Genomic DNA, 18,025 nt, shown 5'->3' with positions numbered 1-18,025 from the left:
AATGAAAATCTGTTGGGCAAATAAACAATAACATTAGTAAGATGTATCACATTTTCTTTGCTGGCTTTTGCTGAGTTACAGAAATGGTTGTTCAGAAACTACCCCGTCTGCTTTTGTAAATAGACTTCTGTAACAGTCTTTTCTATTATATCAAATACGGACATGACTACAAGAATATATACTGGAAACTTTTCCTAATACGTATCTTTTTTGCGAGCATTGCTTTCTTTGCAAGGTAATTTGAAGTGACTCTCTTGGGAATTTAGGGTTATTATAATCTGCTAATGTACTACAACCACAAGCTGCTTTATCCTTGATAGAAATCTACCATTAAGGGAGGAACTGCACATGAGAAATAGTTGAGAATGCACCTTAGAAGTGTGAACAAACAAGTGTTAATTAGGTGCTAATGAACTGATTGCAGATAAAGCACTTAAATAATTCATTTTTTCAGTCTAAGAGACAGATGTCTGGTTGAAGCTCCGCTTAACTGAGCAAACTTATATAAGCATGTATGTAAGCACTTGAAAATATTCCAAGTTGATATAACCAATTTACCATGTGGTCACCAAAAAGAACTAAAAATTATAGCATTAACAAGTTTCACCAAAATAGCAAAATTCTCCTACAAATTCTGAACTGGCAACTGATATCTGAAAACAACTCATGGTTATGCAGCATGCAGTATATCTTAAAAACTGTTTTTAAAAGGCACATTTGCCATAACTTTGATATTTCTCTTCAAATTGAGAATGGTGAAACAGTAGGTACAGTAGATGGTTTCTTTGCTTTTTGGAGGTAGTTTTTCTTGGGTTTTAATTATCCAGCTGGACTCTAAGTTTCTTGACAGAGTGTGGTTTATTTTCTCCACCCCCACCACCCCTTTCTGACTGATGAAATACAGCATTGATCTGGTTTATAATTGTACTTGGTGAGCTTGATTTTTGCGAAGTTTCAAATAGTAGTAGGGCTTTGAGTTTTGTTCTAGCAGACAAAGGGATTCTTGTAATGGGGAAAAAATAACTTTGTGATTATTGGCATTGGCCAGTTGGAATTGGCATCTCCAGCTCTTCAGAAAGCCTGTTTGAGCAGCTAAAACATTAATTAATTTTCTGCCAGTTGGACTCACTAAATCACATAATTGCTGTGGAGTCAGGGAAGCTCCAGTGCAGTAGCTTATGAACTGTTTTTGTGATCATGTTGACTCCACATGCATTATTTAAGCAATGAAGAAAATGCACTTCTTGCCAGTGTGTTGTCTGACTCCTATTGATATTGCAGTTACTAAAAACAAGACAAAAAAGGGGGGGGATGGGAAAGCCTTTGCTATTAGTCTGTATCTGATTTGCTTGGGATACTGTGTTTGTTGAGAACGTTGCCAGGAAAGTCACAGCTAGAGAAGAAAAGATATGAACTGCTGCCTTGAAGTAGTGGTGATGGGACAGTAGCCTGGCAGAACAGTAGCTTTGTATTCAGTTGGTTGTGTTCTGGTGCAATAACGAAATAAAGTTTTATACCCTCTTGTAGTGATTGATTTTTGTGGAAAGTGTAAGGGTGGCTAAACATAGGGGTTGTTACCATGTGTCTTTTTAGTAATATTGTCCCTTCCTTCATGGATTGGTATTTATGTAACTTCGAAAACACTGGACTGTGGAGTGGGTTGGCATGTTGGACATGCAGTTTTATGGAGGAGACACAGTCACTTGTGTAACCTTTCTTGTCCCATCTCTTGCAAATCTCCTGGTTTTTACATCCTGCTTGTAGGTGTGGTTCTGTTCTACTTCCAAACTTCCTTAGACAGCTCAGGACAGCATGATAGAGCGGTGTTTGTGACAAGGTTATTGGCTTTTGTAGATTTAATCAAGTTCAGAAACTGCAGCACACTGAGCCTTGTAGGTTTCGAATAATTTCATATGAACGTGGAACCCACTGTTTCATTCTCTTCTTGGACTAGTTAGTCGATAGGATGGAATCAGACCATTAGGGAAACTAACCTTGAAATAACTCCATAATTTTTATTGTGCTTCAAATCTTTCTTTATTTTAACTAATTACAAAAAGAAAGAAGCGTTGATCCATTTTTATCCATTAGTTCTTGGAGACATGTGGATTGGCTAAATTGATGAGCAGTATCTTGCAACAACCATTACTTGTTTGTTGCTGTCTTTGTGAATCGCAGCATTGGCAATACAGCAGGCTGCCAGTAAAGAGTTACGAAGCTATGTGCTGGCTTACTGCTGTGGCTGTAAATAGGAAAGCTTTTGCCTCTGGGAGCGTTTTTAATTTTAAAAGTTGCAAATTTGGTATTTGAGCGATAATTTAATGGTATGTGTCTGGTTAAAATGAATGCTGCTAGGGTAGACATACCCTATAGTAGAAGCTTGTATTGCACTGTATACCACAGAAGAGGAGACCAGAGAGGGAAGGTTTAGCCAAAGTTTATGGGTGGAGAAGTAGTGTGAGAAGTGATTTCATTAATTAACTAGCTCTGCTATGTGAAATAATAGCAGGATTATATATGCATGCAGAGCAACAAATGGTTTCCCATAATGCTTTGTGCAACTGATGAGATGCTGTTTGGTTTATTGATAGCTGTTGTGCTTTGCTTGCAGCATTTCAATAACTTTGTATTTTTTTACTTGTTGCTACTAATAAAAATTCTATTACTGTTTAGCTTGGAAACTGCACTTTAATTGGCAGTTGTATGAAGCAGACAAGTTCTCGTAGACGTCAGAGGAAAGGGAGAACTGTGTGTCTATCTATATATCTGTCTGAGTATGCTTTATGTATATCAGTATATTAATGTACAAGTACAGCAAGAAGGATAAGAAGATGAAGACTATGAGCTTTGAGGAGAGATTGGAGGAGTAATGCTTTTTAGCCTAGAAAAAACCAAATTGACAAATTTCCACCACGTAAGAGTTGGTTACTGAAAGGACTGTTACCAGTTGTCTTTTACATCAGTTGGAGAAAGGAAAGGGCAGAATTTATTCTGATTTGTAGCAGAGATCATTTAAATTAGGTATTACTGCACAGTGTTTTAGAAAAAGAGAGAGGTCATGGAGTTTCCAACTTCTATCAGGAAGGATATGTCCCTTTCTCATAACTCCTATTTCAGATGAAGAAAATTGGATTAAATGATCCCTTGAGGCCCCTTTAAGTTTTGCATTCTTTTATAATATTTTGAGAAATGTTCTTTCCATAATGAATTGCATTCATGTTTTTTAAGAACAAGGAAAAAACCCACAAATTTATGAAAATCCCCGCCACTGAATTGTAGCCAAGATGTTAGTTCAAGATATCAATGCTACATGCCTGCCAAACCAACCACGAATAATTTTACTAAGATAGTTTTTTCATATTTTTACTATCATTCACTTACTCTAAACAACAGCTTTTGAGGTGGATTTTTTGGGTGTGGGGTTTTCTTCTAACTAACCATTTCATGTTAATGAATCACAGTCTTCACTGAAACTGATTCGTGGGGTATTTGCACGATTTCAATTGCTATCTGTCATTAGGACTTCATTATCCTTCTTCTCTAATGTCCTTTGATTCTGATTGTAACCATAATGTACGAGACCAAATCTGTTTCTGAGAATGATATATTAATGTGCAAGTTGTCACATCTGGCAGGGAGATGTCACAAAGGCTTCAGTTCTAGAGAACGGCTCCAAACCATCTCAGTAGTGCTGTACACTGCAGAACAGCTTGCTTGCAAGATCCTTACTCTTCAGGAAACGCTAGAATGAGGACTAGAGAAAGGATCTGTTGCCATTAGGAGATGTTTGCCTAAAATTAAAAGAAGGCTTTGTGTGTAGCCACTCAGTGTTTTGCATGCTCCCAAAACACGGGAAGGTACAAAAGTCGTGAAATAATATGGGGAACTGTTTCTGTGGCAGATGTGAAAATTCAGAAATAAGTAGGCTTGGACAAGTCTAAGTGTGTTTGGAATTCATATGAGGATTTTCATAATTGTCTTCTAGACTTGGTTAAAAAGACTTTTTTTTCTTCTGTTTGGAAAAAAAAAAATCTTCTTGACTCCTTTTCTGTTAGCATGTGAGATTCAAATCACTTTTTGACACTTAAAATGGCACCATTAAGATGACTGGCACTGGCATTAAATCATGGAACTAGTCAAAGATATAATTGATTCTCTGTTGTTGATCACTGCCTGAGAGTTAATTTTCTTCTTAACAAGGCAGTTTAAACTTAGTTTGAAAGGGGAAAAAAATTTTCTCAGTAAGTTATAAAAATTAGATTGTCCATGCTGATAAATACTTCTTTGCCACCTAAAATATCAGCCATTTTAGAGTTGAATAGATGAACCCAACTGATGGCTTTGTATTGCATTTTTCAAAGATGCATAAACTTGACTTCCACTGACTTCATGGTTGATAGTACTGGAATTGAGGTCAGGTTTAGGTCTGGTAGAACATTTATTCTAAATTACTGGCTGGATCCTAGAATGTCTCTTACTTCTCCTTTCAAGGAAAGAGCTTCTAGAAATTGCATCAAATCTGAAAACTGTTAGAGTGTGTGAGTCTGTTTAGCCAAGTTTGATATTATTTATCTTAAACCCCAAATTTTAACACTTAGTAATTCTATTAGAGTTGCTTTACGTACTGTGGAAATGTATTGTCGTGTGGTTCTGACATTCCTTGTACAACTCACCTAAAACAGCAGTCTAGAGTCCTTGGGTTTATCTTCTAGAGGAACGCTGAGGATGTTCCTGAGGTGACTTTCAGCTACAAGGTGTCAGTTCGCTTGTCTGTAATTCGGATCAGATTTGATTGTGTCTTGTCTTAGACAAGAATTTTGATTGCACTGTTTACCCCTATTGATACTGACCTGTTGCCTTAATGAAAAATTACCAGTTGCCAGATTTTTGGTTTCCTTTAGAAGTGACCGGTAGATGGCAGCCTAAGATGTATGTAAGGAACTGTTTTATGAAGTTTTGACAGGGTGAATGGACATATAGACATGGACACATGAGCTGCATGGATAGATAATTTTTATAGGAATATATATTGCAAAGGTGTATTTAATCCTGCCTAGGAAAACTTCACAAGCAGCAGCCTGTAGTTTACCAGAATGGCTACTGTGAATGCTTGTGCAAAGCTGAGTGAGGACCTTCATGGTTCTAAAAATAAAAAAAAACCAAACCACCACAAAACACACAAACGCACAAAATTTAAAAATACCTTAATAACATTAGCAGAAATCTTGGATTCTTTAGGTTGCCAGTTTCTTTGTGGTTATAAAAGATGGAAGAGATCTAATATGTCTTTCTAGGTCCTGACTTCGTTGTTTGTGATGAAGGACACATATTAAAAAATGAAGCATCTGCTGTTTCTAAGGCAATGAATTCTATTCGATCCAGGAGAAGAATAATTCTTACAGGAACACCACTGCAAAATAATCTTATAGAATGTGAGTATTTCTCTGGTTTAAGAATTGTTTATTTCCTTGAATATGCTTTTGCCTTTCAGCAAATATATAGGTAGATTTAGATTGATTAGAAGGAAAGAATTTAATACGGTGAAGCTCTTTGCTAGGTTTCTATATCTAAAAAAGCCCTAACAATCTGGTTTTGCATTTTGCATTTTAAATCATTGTCTCAAGATGTGGTTCCATGGTGGTTTAAGCCAAATTAAAATGAAGCTGTTGGGAATCTGGCCTCTACTCTATCCTTTCCCTTGGCATGGCCTTACGTACATCTGATTCCCCAGGGAGTGTCAGAAAATTAACAATGAAGAAGTGAATAGCTTTCTGACAGTTTAGTTCCTTGATCTGCCTGACCAAAGGACCAGATCAGTCTCAGCATGTCAAAAGGGGAAGGCCAAGAATGTTCAGAGGGGAAATGGGTGGACCGGGTCTTGCAGCAGCATCAATTTAAATTGTTTTAAACCATTGTAGAGCAGTGTTCTTAGTGAATTTATAAACAGTGATTTACGTTGCTGTCTTGGGAATTTCATTCTAAACTGGCTTGTAACGTTTGCTTCTGTTTGTTAGTATGCTGTAATGTTTTTTCCGTTGATTAATATGCTTTTGAATCTATTGAAAAACCTTTGCAAATATGATTTTGTTATGTGATTGCTTTGGTGTACAGCAGCTTTCAAACTTTGTGTAACAAACACGATGAGGTAGTTTTAAATCTGACATTAAATTTAGAAGTTACCTCTGTGTCCAGAGTATGGGTAAGTTTAAGATGTCCTGTCTAGAAAATGTTGGGGTGGTTTGGGTTTTTGCTCAACCGAAAGTTCATTGTTTTAGATATGACATGTTTATTTTCTGTTAGAATTAATCCCAGTGCTGTACTTTGCATTTGGAACAACTCAAGCTTGGTCTTTTTGTCCTAGATCACTGCATGGTTAACTTCATTAAGGAGAATTTGCTTGGTTCAATTAAGGAATTCCGAAATCGATTTATAAATCCAATTCAGAACGGTCAGTGCGCAGACTCTACTCTGGTAGATGTCAGAGTAATGAAGAAGCGCGCACATATTCTCTATGAGATGCTAGCTGGATGTGTTCAGGTAAGAACAGTTTTACTATAACAAATTACTTAAATTAGCTGCAGGGAGACAGAGGAGTTACTTCATCTAGTTCTGATAAAAGCACTCAAAAGCCTGTAAACTTGCTATTCGAGAGGTCCATTGAATCCATTATTTTCACTAATTACTAGATCTCTTGTGGTTTAACCCCAGACTACGCATCACACAGCCACTTGCTCATTCACACCCCTCACCCCCCAGCAAGATGGAGGGAAGAGAATTGGAAGGGTAAAAGTGAGAAAACTAGTGGGTTGAGATAAGAACAGCTGTTATTATTATTATATTATTATTATTATATTATAATAATGGTGATGATGATGAAAAGGAAAGTAACAGAGAGAAATAAAACCCAAGAGAGAATAGTGATGCAAATGAAAACAATTGCTCACCACCAACCGACTGATGCCCAACCAGTCCCCGAGCAGCGGCCAGCCTGACCCGAGTTTTATTGCTGAGCATGACGTCAGACGGGATGGAACATCCCTTTGGTCAGTTGGGGTCAGCTATCCTGGCTGTGTCCCCTCCCATTCCATGTGCACCCCCAGCCCACTTGCTGGTGGGGTGGCGTGAGGAGCAGAGAAGTCTCTCGGTCAGGATCAATACACCATTCACCATTTGGATGAAGGGGTTGGTGGAGAGAATCAGATTAATGTAAGAGTCAAAGGAAAACAGAAGTAAGCTTTGCATTGCCCCAAGCAAGTATTCAGAAACTATGTACTCTAAAACAGTAAACGGTTAACCTGAGTGTGAGTGAGTTCATCCGTGCTACAAATGTTGATATTAGCTGCTTGACTCACCCACGTTTCACAAAAAAAAGGTTTTCATATTTAAAAAACATCCACAAAAGTAGTTACCAGAGCATCTCCTGAAGTTGCAGTCGACTTTGCAAGGACTTGGAACTGGGACGTGGGGTTAACAGGTCATATACTTTTGACTAGACAACCACATTTACTAGGTAAGATGGGCTTTTGCAGACAGTGCCTGTAATTGGATTGTATTTAGTGGGCTATTTTTTTTCCCTTTGTGGTTGGAAAGCATGTGAATCCTTGTAATTTATGTGTGGTGCTTTGTTGTTTAGGATGCCAGAAGTTCTTAAGCTCTCAGTAGTTGTTTTCATGTTTATATGACTGAAGTACTGTTTGTAAAATTACAGAGGAAAGATTACACAGCATTAACAAAGTTCCTCCCACCAAAATACGAGTATGTTCTAGAAGTTCGAATGACACCTATTCAGTGCAAGCTCTACCAATACTACTTGGATCATTTGACAGGTACGTGCCTACAGTTCTACAGTTCTGTAGGTAACAAGGCTGATGGTCATTTAACAAGGGGCTTTTTCCCATAGGTTGGTGGGTTTTCTGTATCTGCTATTTGCTCTACAGATGCCTAACAGGCACTTTAATCTGCCTAGACTTCAAGGGCTCAACAGAATTATCTGAGGTTAGCCAAGTTTGCATTTGTGAAAAGGGGTTGTACTGTTTCATGATTTACCAGCCCTTTGTGGGCTGCTTAAACTCCCTGAACTAGTAAAAGGCATTATCTGCTTTCTCTGTCTTTATCTTGGGTGAGTGTCCTGCCAGTTTGGTCAGCTCAGTCAGTGCCAGAGATGACACAAGAAAGGAGAGGGGAAACAAGAGGAAGTAAAGACAAATGGCCTTTTTAGAGGGGAAGAAGCTGTTGAAGCTAACCGTGGCTCCAGTCTTCAGAGCAAATTTCCATGCTGGCTGCTGCTGACCACATTAATTCTTTGCATTACTGTCAAAAGAAGATGACGTGCTTTCTGATTTTCATTAAATAAAAAAGGAAGTCTTGCTATTGAAGATAAATATAGTAGTATAGTAGGCAAATTGCTGCATTCGTCTGCAAATTTTTTAAAGTTACACTTTTCTGTGCATTGTAACAGGCATAAACTAAACCACACATTTTACATGCAGTTTTACCAAGTGTTTCCTTCATTTCATGAAAATTATACGTGTTTTCTTTCCATTCTGTAACATAGAATATTACAAAATCTGTAGGACTTGTTAACTTGAAACTTGTTAACATTGAGTTTCTCTGTAATGTTAGCTCAGCTTTAGGGAAGTCAAATCTAAGAATTTCTGTCATCCTTACAATTCCATTTCCCAAAGTCATAGGAGAGCACAAACGGGAAGATACTCAAAGCTCTTATATGGTTAAAACATAGCAAGAACTTGCTTTCTTAAAATATTTATACTCCATAGACGTTTACTGGGATTGTCTTGTGCATTGAGCAAATGCACCGAATAAGCTTTGTGCCTGTTTTGCAGTAGACATTTGATGATTGTGATGCAATAAATACTATTTTCTTGCCAGTAAATATGCCTTAAATTATGCATATAATAAATAGGGAAAAAAACTTGTTTCAAGAACCTGAAGTTAATGTGCTGCTTAGTGAGAAATTGAGACTACACATAAGAAATTTAACTCTCTGAACATTGTACTGCTTTGCATTAATTTGTCCTTGGACAATGGAAGAAATAGGCTGGGCTTTTTAAAGATTCTTTATTGTAACAGAATACCGCAACATTACAAGTCATTAAATAAAGGTAGCTCAAAATAGTAAGCCAAATTTATTGAAACCAAAATGCAAATTACCTTGGGCTGCTTTTGCAAAACCTAAATAGACATGACTGTCCTTTTAAGAGGATTTGGATTCATTCCTATACTGTGGAGAAATGTGCTTTTATGTAATAAGGTAATCATGTTTCCTATTATCAAGAAAAAGGGGAAAATCTAATTTTGACAACTTTAACTAGGAAAAAAATGCCTGTGACTCAGTAATTTGACCTCTTTTACAAGAGACGTTACAATATGATGTGCATCTGGAAAGAACACTCAGTACTGCGCTAACGGATTGTTCAAAGGGGGAACAGTATGTGGCAAACTTTCTAAAACCTGAACTTTATTGTCAGGTGTAGGTAGTGGCAATGAAGGTGGAAGAGGCAAAGCTGGAGCTAAACTATTCCAGGATTTCCAGATGTTGAGCAGAATCTGGACTCACCCTTGGTGTTTGCAGCTGGACTATATTAGCAAAGAAAATAAGGTAAATTAGATATATCAAAATACTCTCTATTGAGAACTTTCCAAATAAGCTTTGCCAAATGCTAGGTAAAGTTTCGTCAAATTAATGGAAATCTTTGTTGCTGTGGGGTAATTTTGCTGCTGGTTTTGTCATATTTTTGTTTCTGGGTATGTTGTCATTCTTAAAGCATTTTGCAAGGCCAACCCTTTGTAGAACTTACCATTGTTTAAATGAAGATTAAGCAGATGGCTAAAGGTTTAATAAAAGCTTCTGGATGAGCATACTCAATAATACTTCTGTTTTTTCTCTTTTGAGGGCTATTTTGATGAAGACAGTCTGGATGAGTTCATAGCTTCGGATTCCGATGAAACTTCAATGAGCTTAAGTTCTGATGATTGTGCAAAGTAATTGAGCTTTTATTTTTTTTTGTTTGTTGGATTTATTGCCCTAACAGAACTTAAGGGATTTCTATAAAAGCGAATGTTTATTTTTTTAATTTTATATATCTATTAGAGTATGTTCTCTAACAGTAGAACTTTTAAAAAATAATGGGGTGTACAATGTTACCCTTTTAGGAAAAAAAAATCCAAGGGGAAAAAAGTGAAGAAAGGGTGTAGCTCAAGTGGAAGTGGCAGTGATAACGATGTTGAAGTCATTAAAGTCTGGAATTCAAGATCTCGTGGAGGTGGAGAAGGAAATGCAGAAGAACTTGTAAACAACCCTCCATCTGTTACAAAATCAGATGAAGGTGAGTATAATATACAAGTAAATAAAATACAAGTCAGCTTCATTTTGCAAAAGGCGATTTGGTAGGGCTGTCGGGACTTCTGCTTTGTTGCAAACTGGCAAAGTCCTTAATTCTGTGGACTGCTTCTATGCTTACAGTTCTTGCTACTTCTAATAATATACCTGTTTTGAAAAAACAAGGTGCATCAGTTTAGAACTCAGAAGCTGCTCAGTTATTTTTTTTTTTAATTCACAAGTAGAAAACAATACAAAGTTAACAGGAATTCTGCTGCTTTTCATGTCTTTTTAAATATATTGGGGAAAGATTAATGGAAAGGTTAAGAAATATGCATGACATTCATGGTTGCACCTGCAGTTTGAAATGGCTGTGGAGAAAGCAGATATAACGCAGCAGGAATACGAGACCTTTTTAAAGATTGTTATTCAAACTACTTATATCTGTAAGTTTTATTTTTGGATTGTCCTTTAATAGTCTAGCTTTTGTCTTGTATCTAGTATCATACAGCTAGTTTTCTGATTGTGCCATTTATGGTGTGTCTAATCACTTTCCCTAAATAAACAATTTTTTGGGGTCAGTTAAGATGAGAAATATTTTTTTTAGCTCTCATTTCAATTACAAACATACTGTAAATGTGTAAGGGGAAGAGTGTGTGTGTGTAAAATACGTAACACATACAGATTAAATGTATTAAAGTAATTATGTTATAGGCAGGATGAGTTTCTGTCTCCATCACTTAAATGTTTACCTCTGACATGCAGCCTTGTTCAATTTAATGTAGGTACAGAATTTCTAAACAAAGATTGGATGCTGCACCAGATGAGGTTTGCGGGTAGACTTTCTCTCTCGCTGCAGCTCTTGGAGGCCCTTCTGCAAAGTTTAGGAGTGAAGACAGAAATCGATAGGTGGTGTGTATAGGATTTTCGCATAGCACATCTAGGTCTCATATTGTTCTTTCTTTGTTCTGGTATTGAAAAAACCAAAAAAAGCTTTAAAAGCTTGTATGAAGGAACCCTCACACGGGAGTTCTGTCAGTTCTGTCTTGCACCTGAAATTTACTGGTGTATCACAATTGATTTGCATTGCATAGGCTGAAAATGTAAGTGTTTTGAATTGTTCATGGGATAGAAAACTTCTACTACTTAAGTAAATATTTCAGTAGATGAAAGTTTTTATGTGAAAAAAGTTAGTGTCATAAATCTAATTAATCAATTTTTATCACTCTAATGCAAACGGCGTTAAATCAAAGATCATAGAAATACCATAAAAGAAATTAAGTAATGTAAATCAAGATAATTCATGGTTCCTGTCTGCCTTTCTGGTTCTGGTTATAATGCTGAATGCATGCTTTCTCCTGGTTGAATTCAGAATAAACATAAAGCAAGTATCACTAAAGATTGGCACGGTCCGCATCTGACACTTCGGGGTGGATGATACAGACCCCAACAGACTTGTTTTGCTAGGTGCATGGTTACTTTTGTGTATTTTTAAAATGACAAATGGAATTTTGTAATTTTTTCCAGTACTACTTTAAGGGGTTACATCAAATTAACAAAATTAACTTATAAGATAGTAAGATGTTAAAAATAGGATTGTTCCCATGTATGTATTTTACAGGTTTTATTAGTGTAATAGTGTGTTAGCAGATGAAGAGACAGGAAACTTCCTTAAAGAACTTTGCTATGAGGCAGAATATAATGGTGGAATTTTTGGGTTTTTTTCTTCTATTGTGAATCAATATAAAAGGTGGGGGGAGTTATTTTTTTGTCCTGTATGCTAATGTTGTCTTCTAAATTAGCTTAGGAAAAAAAGATCCTAGATGTGAGCCTAACAGAAGTGAGAGGAGATGGTTTATGGGTTTTATCTTAAGCGCCTGTATTATTGTAATGTTTGGAAACTTTCTTCTAGAGAGTTCATCTTGATAGATGAACTAGGTAATCCAAAAGACCACTGTCTGTCTTTTTCCAACAGTTTCGGATGTTTGTTTGAGATTCAAAATAATTCTCTTTATTGAAAGCTTCTTTTCAACAGCTGTAACGCTTATGGATGAGTTTTCAAAGATGTATACTTGTTCGAAACAAAGCTGTTAATAAATACTTGTGTGGAAAAGGTAGAGATGGTAGAAATATTTGTCGAAATATCCTGCAATACAAAAAGGGGATTTGTTACTGTGATGACCTGTGCTATTGATAACTGCTAATGGGGTTATTGCTGATAGTGCAAATGCTTTTTCTTTGCCTATTTAACACCTTTCATACCAGTTAAGCCTAATAATGAGGAGACAGTTCTGTAGTTTGGACATTTCAAAGCGTTCAAAGGGAGACAATGCCCTTACCTTAAAATTTTTTTTACTTTGTTTTTTTAAAGGTAAAGCTACATCTTCTTCCAATCCTGGTAGCCCAGCGCCAGATTGGTACAAAGATTTTGTCACTGATGCAGATGCTGAAGTGTTGGAACATTCTGGGAAAATGGTGCTTCTCTTTGAAATTCTTCGAATGGCAGAGGAGCTTGGAGACAAAGTGTAAGTCAGTTCCAGAAAGACGTTTAATGGCCTTATGTTAGCCTGACAGTGTTCTTTGTTCAGTCTTCATAATGCAATAGCTCAGTTTTCTGAAGCAAATGTGTATGTTACATTCATTTTTATCAGTGGGTTTACCCATGCACGCATGTACTCCACCGGAGTCTTTCTCTGTGTCTAGAGAGACTGTTTGTTTCAAAGGTAGTATCAGAGTGAGGAGAGAAGAAAAACAAAGCAACACAATAATTAAAATAACCTCAGAGGTGAATTTTGTGTTTCCCTGTTTCTGTTTTCAGCCTAGTGTTTAGCCAGTCCCTAATATCTCTGGATTTGATAGAAGATTTTCTGGAGCTGGCCAACAGGGAGAAAACTGACAAAGACAAGCCTCCTATTTATAAAGGTGAGTGCCACCTTGAACAATCGCAAAGCTAATAACTCTTCTATGAGTCTCTATTCAGTCCAAAAGGGAATGGATTTGAAATAATTGTTTTCATTAGAAGTATTGTATGCTCTATACTATTCCTGAAGTTGGCAGGATTATTGGTCTCCTCTGCAGGTGGTCTCTGCTATCCCATTATGCATTATTGCTTCTGATTTCATTCTGTATCATCCATGCTTAATATAGCATAAGCAGATTAAATGTTCATCATCTGAAACGAGAGAAGGCATTTTGCTAAATTCTGTACAAAAGTGATGTTATATGCTGATGCGTGGCAAATTCTGATCCTTCCTACTGGGAAAGAGATAATGAACAAAAATTAGACCACTTTAAAACAGTGTGTAGAACAAGCAAAATGTGAATTTAGGCTTTATAGGTACTGGATTAGATTGTTTTATAGGTTTCATAAGGGAACGTAGCATTGAATTATTATCCTACTGATGCTCAAATGGTGAGGAATTGCTCACTAGCCAGACGTGTCCTCTGTGTATGATGTTTCTTTTGTTTGCACTGTGAGATCCTCCCAGAGCTCCTGATGATGCAGTTCATGTGAAATTTCAGTTCCTGGTACCTGTTGATTGAAGAATTCCTTTGAATCTGCCATTCCTTTCAGATATCTCACTTCTAAGCGTAAACATGTTGAACAGTTGCATAAGAGAAGTGTGGCTTGGTGTTGCCAACACTGTAGTTAGATGAAGATTTCCAGTATCTGTGTCTCTCAGATTTACTGTTTGTGGCTGTTGCTTCCTCAGCTTCCTTACGTTTGTCATCTTCAGATGTTACGAGCTGCCTGTATTTTATGGAGTTTGTGCCTTTAGTCTGAGATAATGTTTTAAGGGGTGGAGTTTTTTTCATTTGTGGTGGTTCTTTTGGTAAGCAATTAGATTATGTATCATAAAGGTTCACCAGATGGAGACCTTCCTGACATAACTCAACAATCTCATAATTGATTGTATTGAGCAGTGCTGTCTCCTAAAAATGCTATTTTCTTTATAATGGATGGCACAGTGGGGTTCATCTTGTGTACATATACCTTGATGGCCAAAGGAAAAAAAAAACAAGGTTACGTGTGAATTGGGGAGAGAAGAAAATCTTCCATCAGCTGTAATTATTTTTTTCCCCCCATTTGGCAAGAAGTAGCCATAACTCAAATTAAACTGAAATTAAATTAATTCAAATTAAACTCAAAAATAATATATTTTATATTCCATATTTGTTCTTTTACTAGACAGTTGTGCATATCTAGTATTCTCAGTCTCTTACACGGTCAGCATTTTAATAATTTGACTATTACATTTATAGGTGAAGGAAAATGGTTTAGAAACATTGATTACTATCGCTTAGATGGTTCAACTACAGCTCAGTCAAGAAAGAAATGGGCTGAAGAATTTAATGATGAAACTAATGTGAGGTGAGATCTCTTCTGAAATGTATGCTTACTTTTACCCCTTCTGTTGCTCTTGTTCCTTGTTTCTTTGTTACTTGTATTAGCTGAATGACCTCTTAAGGCTAGGCAAATAAATATCAGAATGTTGTCAGGTGCAGAACTTGCACAAAAAGTGTGCAACAACAGTAGGTTCTGGTTTCTTGAGATTACTTCCATTTGTACCAATCAGTACTTGCTCAGTGTTTTCTTGCTGTTTTTGTTCTTGTTTAGACTGTAAGCACTTTGAATCAGAGACAGTCTTTTTATTACAATTATCTAAAAGGATATAGGGAGCTAGGAAAGTCAGAGCTCTGTGGGGTCTGGCCAGGAGACAGCGGTCACTTGGCTGGTAGAAACATACAGCTCTCAGCCATCTCCGGAATTGTCTCCCAGCCATCCATGGTTCATACAAGTTGGGACTTTCAAGTCTTATTTAGATAGGGAGATAGACACAGACTTGAACAAGTTTAATGAAGTTAAGGAGCTTCACCTTCTTAGATTTGTTTAAAAAATAAAATATGTAGCTATGTTACAGTCTTTTATAACGTACAGAAAAAAGAAAAAAAGGAACCAAGCAAGCTAATTCAGTGAACCTGAGTGAGGTGGTATTAAAAAAAAAAAGCAGATACATCAAAGAGACAGTGTCATTCTAGAGTTATCCTGAAAGTTTGCTAGCCAGGAAACAGTTTCAATAGCATGGGATATGCCTGTTTGAAATTATGGTTTAATTTGATATAACTAATTTTATTAGAGTTTGAAAACGCAAATCCACAAATTTTTTCTTACCCACCAGTTTTTGTTAACAGTTGGTTTGCAGAAGGGCCTGATCTGCATTTCTGGGAGTGTATGTTTTGCTAGAAGTGTTGTCCTTGTAAAATCTGCATCTGCTTTAGGCTTAATACAGTATCTTAGAGAAGTTTTTGGGTTATTTCAGTGTATGAACAACTCCATAGTAATACAGCAACATGGGAACAATAGCTGTTTTCCAAAATACTAAAATTTTGCAACTTTTCTCTGTTCCAGAGGCCGCTTGTTTATTATATCCACTAAAGCAGGTTCCCTCGGAATTAATCTCGTGGCTGCTAATAGAGTAATCATCTTTGATGCTTCTTGGAACCCATCGTATGACATACAGAGTATTTTCAGGGTTTACCGCTTTGGGCAGAACAAACCTGTGTTTGTGTACAGGTTTTTGGCTCAGGTACGTTTCTGTCTGATATGTTTATGATATTCTGGTCCTGCAATCAGATGTGTAAACTGTAACTATTTGGACTTGTGTTGAAGTCTGTAGAGGTCCATGCTCATCTGGTCATCATCTGGCCCTAATCTGATAGCAGGATTTGGCGACTGAAAAACCTCTTGAAGGAAAGATCGGTAAAATAAACAACTGAAATGCCTTCCTGTTAAGCCCACCTCGTCTGACACTTTGTGTAACACAAAATCTGGGATTCCAGCAGTGATTCACACATCCAGGCTTAAGATAGTGCTCTCAGCTTTTTTAATTTGCACAGCACTAAAAATTCTTCAGTGAATAGACTGTGTAGAGGATGGTGGTTGTTAGGCAATAGGCTTGCTCAGTGTAGCTCTCTTCTACAGACTCCTGGTCTGTGTACCCCTGACAGTCCACCTGGAATGAAAACACAGGGAGCTGAAGAATTCTTTATAAAGAAGGCATCCAGTCATGATTTGAAACTTGTATCACACCCTACAGATATTATTAGATGTGTAATATTTCTGATGGTCACTGATCTATGCTTTTTTAAAGTATAATGCCATTATTTCTGTTAGGAAGTATCTTGCTTCATCTTCTTCTTCTTCAGGTGTTACAGAGTAGATGGAAAACCTTTTCCCAGTAACAGTACTTAACTCCTGGTCAAGTCGCTATATACTTCCCAACTTAAATTACTTCTTGTAACACATCACTGTCAGACATGGGGTTTTTCTTCAGCCTTCAGTCTATTTTTGTAGTTTTCTGTGTGCACTTTTGAACTGTTGATATCCTTTTTAAATTATAATGTTCAGAACAGGCTGTACTGTTCTCATACTTCTCATAGTCATCATCTTTTTTTAAAAAAGAAAAAATAAAATTTTTCCTCTTTTAATCAAGGATCTAATTTTTTCATACGCAGCCGTGATGAATTAGACTTCAGTGCTTCCCTTCCCCTCTGCTCTCCACCCCAGTGTTATGGTATCTGTTTTCCCTTTTTACAGGCTGCTCAAAGCAGCATAAGGTACATGCTGTGGAAATTGCCTTTTTTTTGTTCATAATCCTACTTTGGGGAACAGAAACAAAAGTGGATCTCTTCAAAATACTACCGAAAACATACATTTCTTACTCCAGCCAATAGCTAGATGACATCTGTCACGTACACAATTCATATCACTTTATGTCCACTTCCAGGAGGGTTTTTTCTCTTTTTTTTTTTTTTTTTTTCTCAGCAAAGTATTTTCAGGTAATTTTGTAGATACGGGGTCAAAGAAACAAGGAAAATAGAGCACTGTTATGTTGTTACTCTAGCTCTTCTGTAGCTATTAACTTTTTTCCCTATATGACAAGAAGGTTCAGTATTTGTATAAAAGCAAGTGTCTCTGGTTTTTTAGGGAACGATGGAAGATAAGATCTACGATCGTCAGGTAACAAAGCAGTCACTGTCTTTCCGGGTTGTCGACCAACAGCAAGTTGAACGTCATTTTACTATGAATGAACTTACCGAGTTGTACACTTTTGAGCCAGATTTGTTGGATGATCCTAATTCAGAAAAGAAAAAGAAGAGAGATACACCAATGTTGCCAAAAGTAAGTTGATGCACATCACTAGGAATTATATGCTATAAAAATATTTTACGTCTGTTTAACAACATGGGGTATTTGATCTTGGAAGAAGAAGAGTGCTGTGTTTTCACTTTAGAGCAGTATTTTTCACTTTGGAGGTGAATAGCAGGTAAAACAATAAAATACGTAATTAATATAATGGATGGTATAACAAAATAGATGAGTTTCCCTTCAGTGTAATTGACCGTATAAGAAAAAGATCTTCAGTTAAAAGACAAAAAATTTAAACCAGAATAAACAAAAATACTTTTTTACACAATTTGAGTGAGTAGAAGGTTTTACTGCAGGAGACTGTGGAAGCCAAGATTCAAATTAACATCTAAGTGGGTGCTGGTGATACCTAGCATTACCTCAGTTTGTGATAACAGATCTGTGAGGTGATGCTGTACTTCAGGGTCTGGTTTTTATCTACCTAGGTAAGACTTCGTAAGAGTCAAATTAACCCATGCTTTCCTTTGCCAAGCGTT

General features: G+C 36.8%; 1 protein-coding gene across 7 annotated transcripts in view; it reads left to right on the top strand.

Annotated features, from left to right (window-relative positions):
- The window catches only part of ATRX (ATRX chromatin remodeler), an 84,758-nt gene that overhangs the window by 51,644 nt on the left and 15,089 nt on the right, over positions 1–18,025 (top strand). For all 7 annotated transcript variants that reach the window (XM_074601611.1, XM_074601610.1, XM_074601609.1 and 4 more), the window contains 11 exons: positions 5,295–5,432; positions 6,362–6,537; positions 7,709–7,826; positions 9,489–9,619; positions 9,914–10,002; positions 10,174–10,346; positions 12,711–12,864; positions 13,158–13,261; positions 14,603–14,711; positions 15,750–15,927; positions 17,328–17,522. In XM_074601611.1, coding sequence (XP_074457712.1) covers positions 5,295–5,432; positions 6,362–6,537; positions 7,709–7,826; positions 9,489–9,619; positions 9,914–10,002; positions 10,174–10,346; positions 12,711–12,864; positions 13,158–13,261; positions 14,603–14,711; positions 15,750–15,927; positions 17,328–17,522 — 1,565 coding nt within the window. The remainder of the gene's footprint in view (positions 1–5,294; positions 5,433–6,361; positions 6,538–7,708; positions 7,827–9,488; positions 9,620–9,913; positions 10,003–10,173; positions 10,347–12,710; positions 12,865–13,157; positions 13,262–14,602; positions 14,712–15,749; positions 15,928–17,327; positions 17,523–18,025) is intronic.

Source organism: Larus michahellis, chromosome 9, assembly GCF_964199755.1.
Source record: "Larus michahellis chromosome 9, bLarMic1.1, whole genome shotgun sequence".
In the NCBI taxonomy this organism is placed as follows: Eukaryota; Metazoa; Chordata; class Aves; order Charadriiformes; family Laridae; genus Larus; species Larus michahellis.
This window is presented reverse-complemented; position numbering and strand designations above follow the sequence as displayed.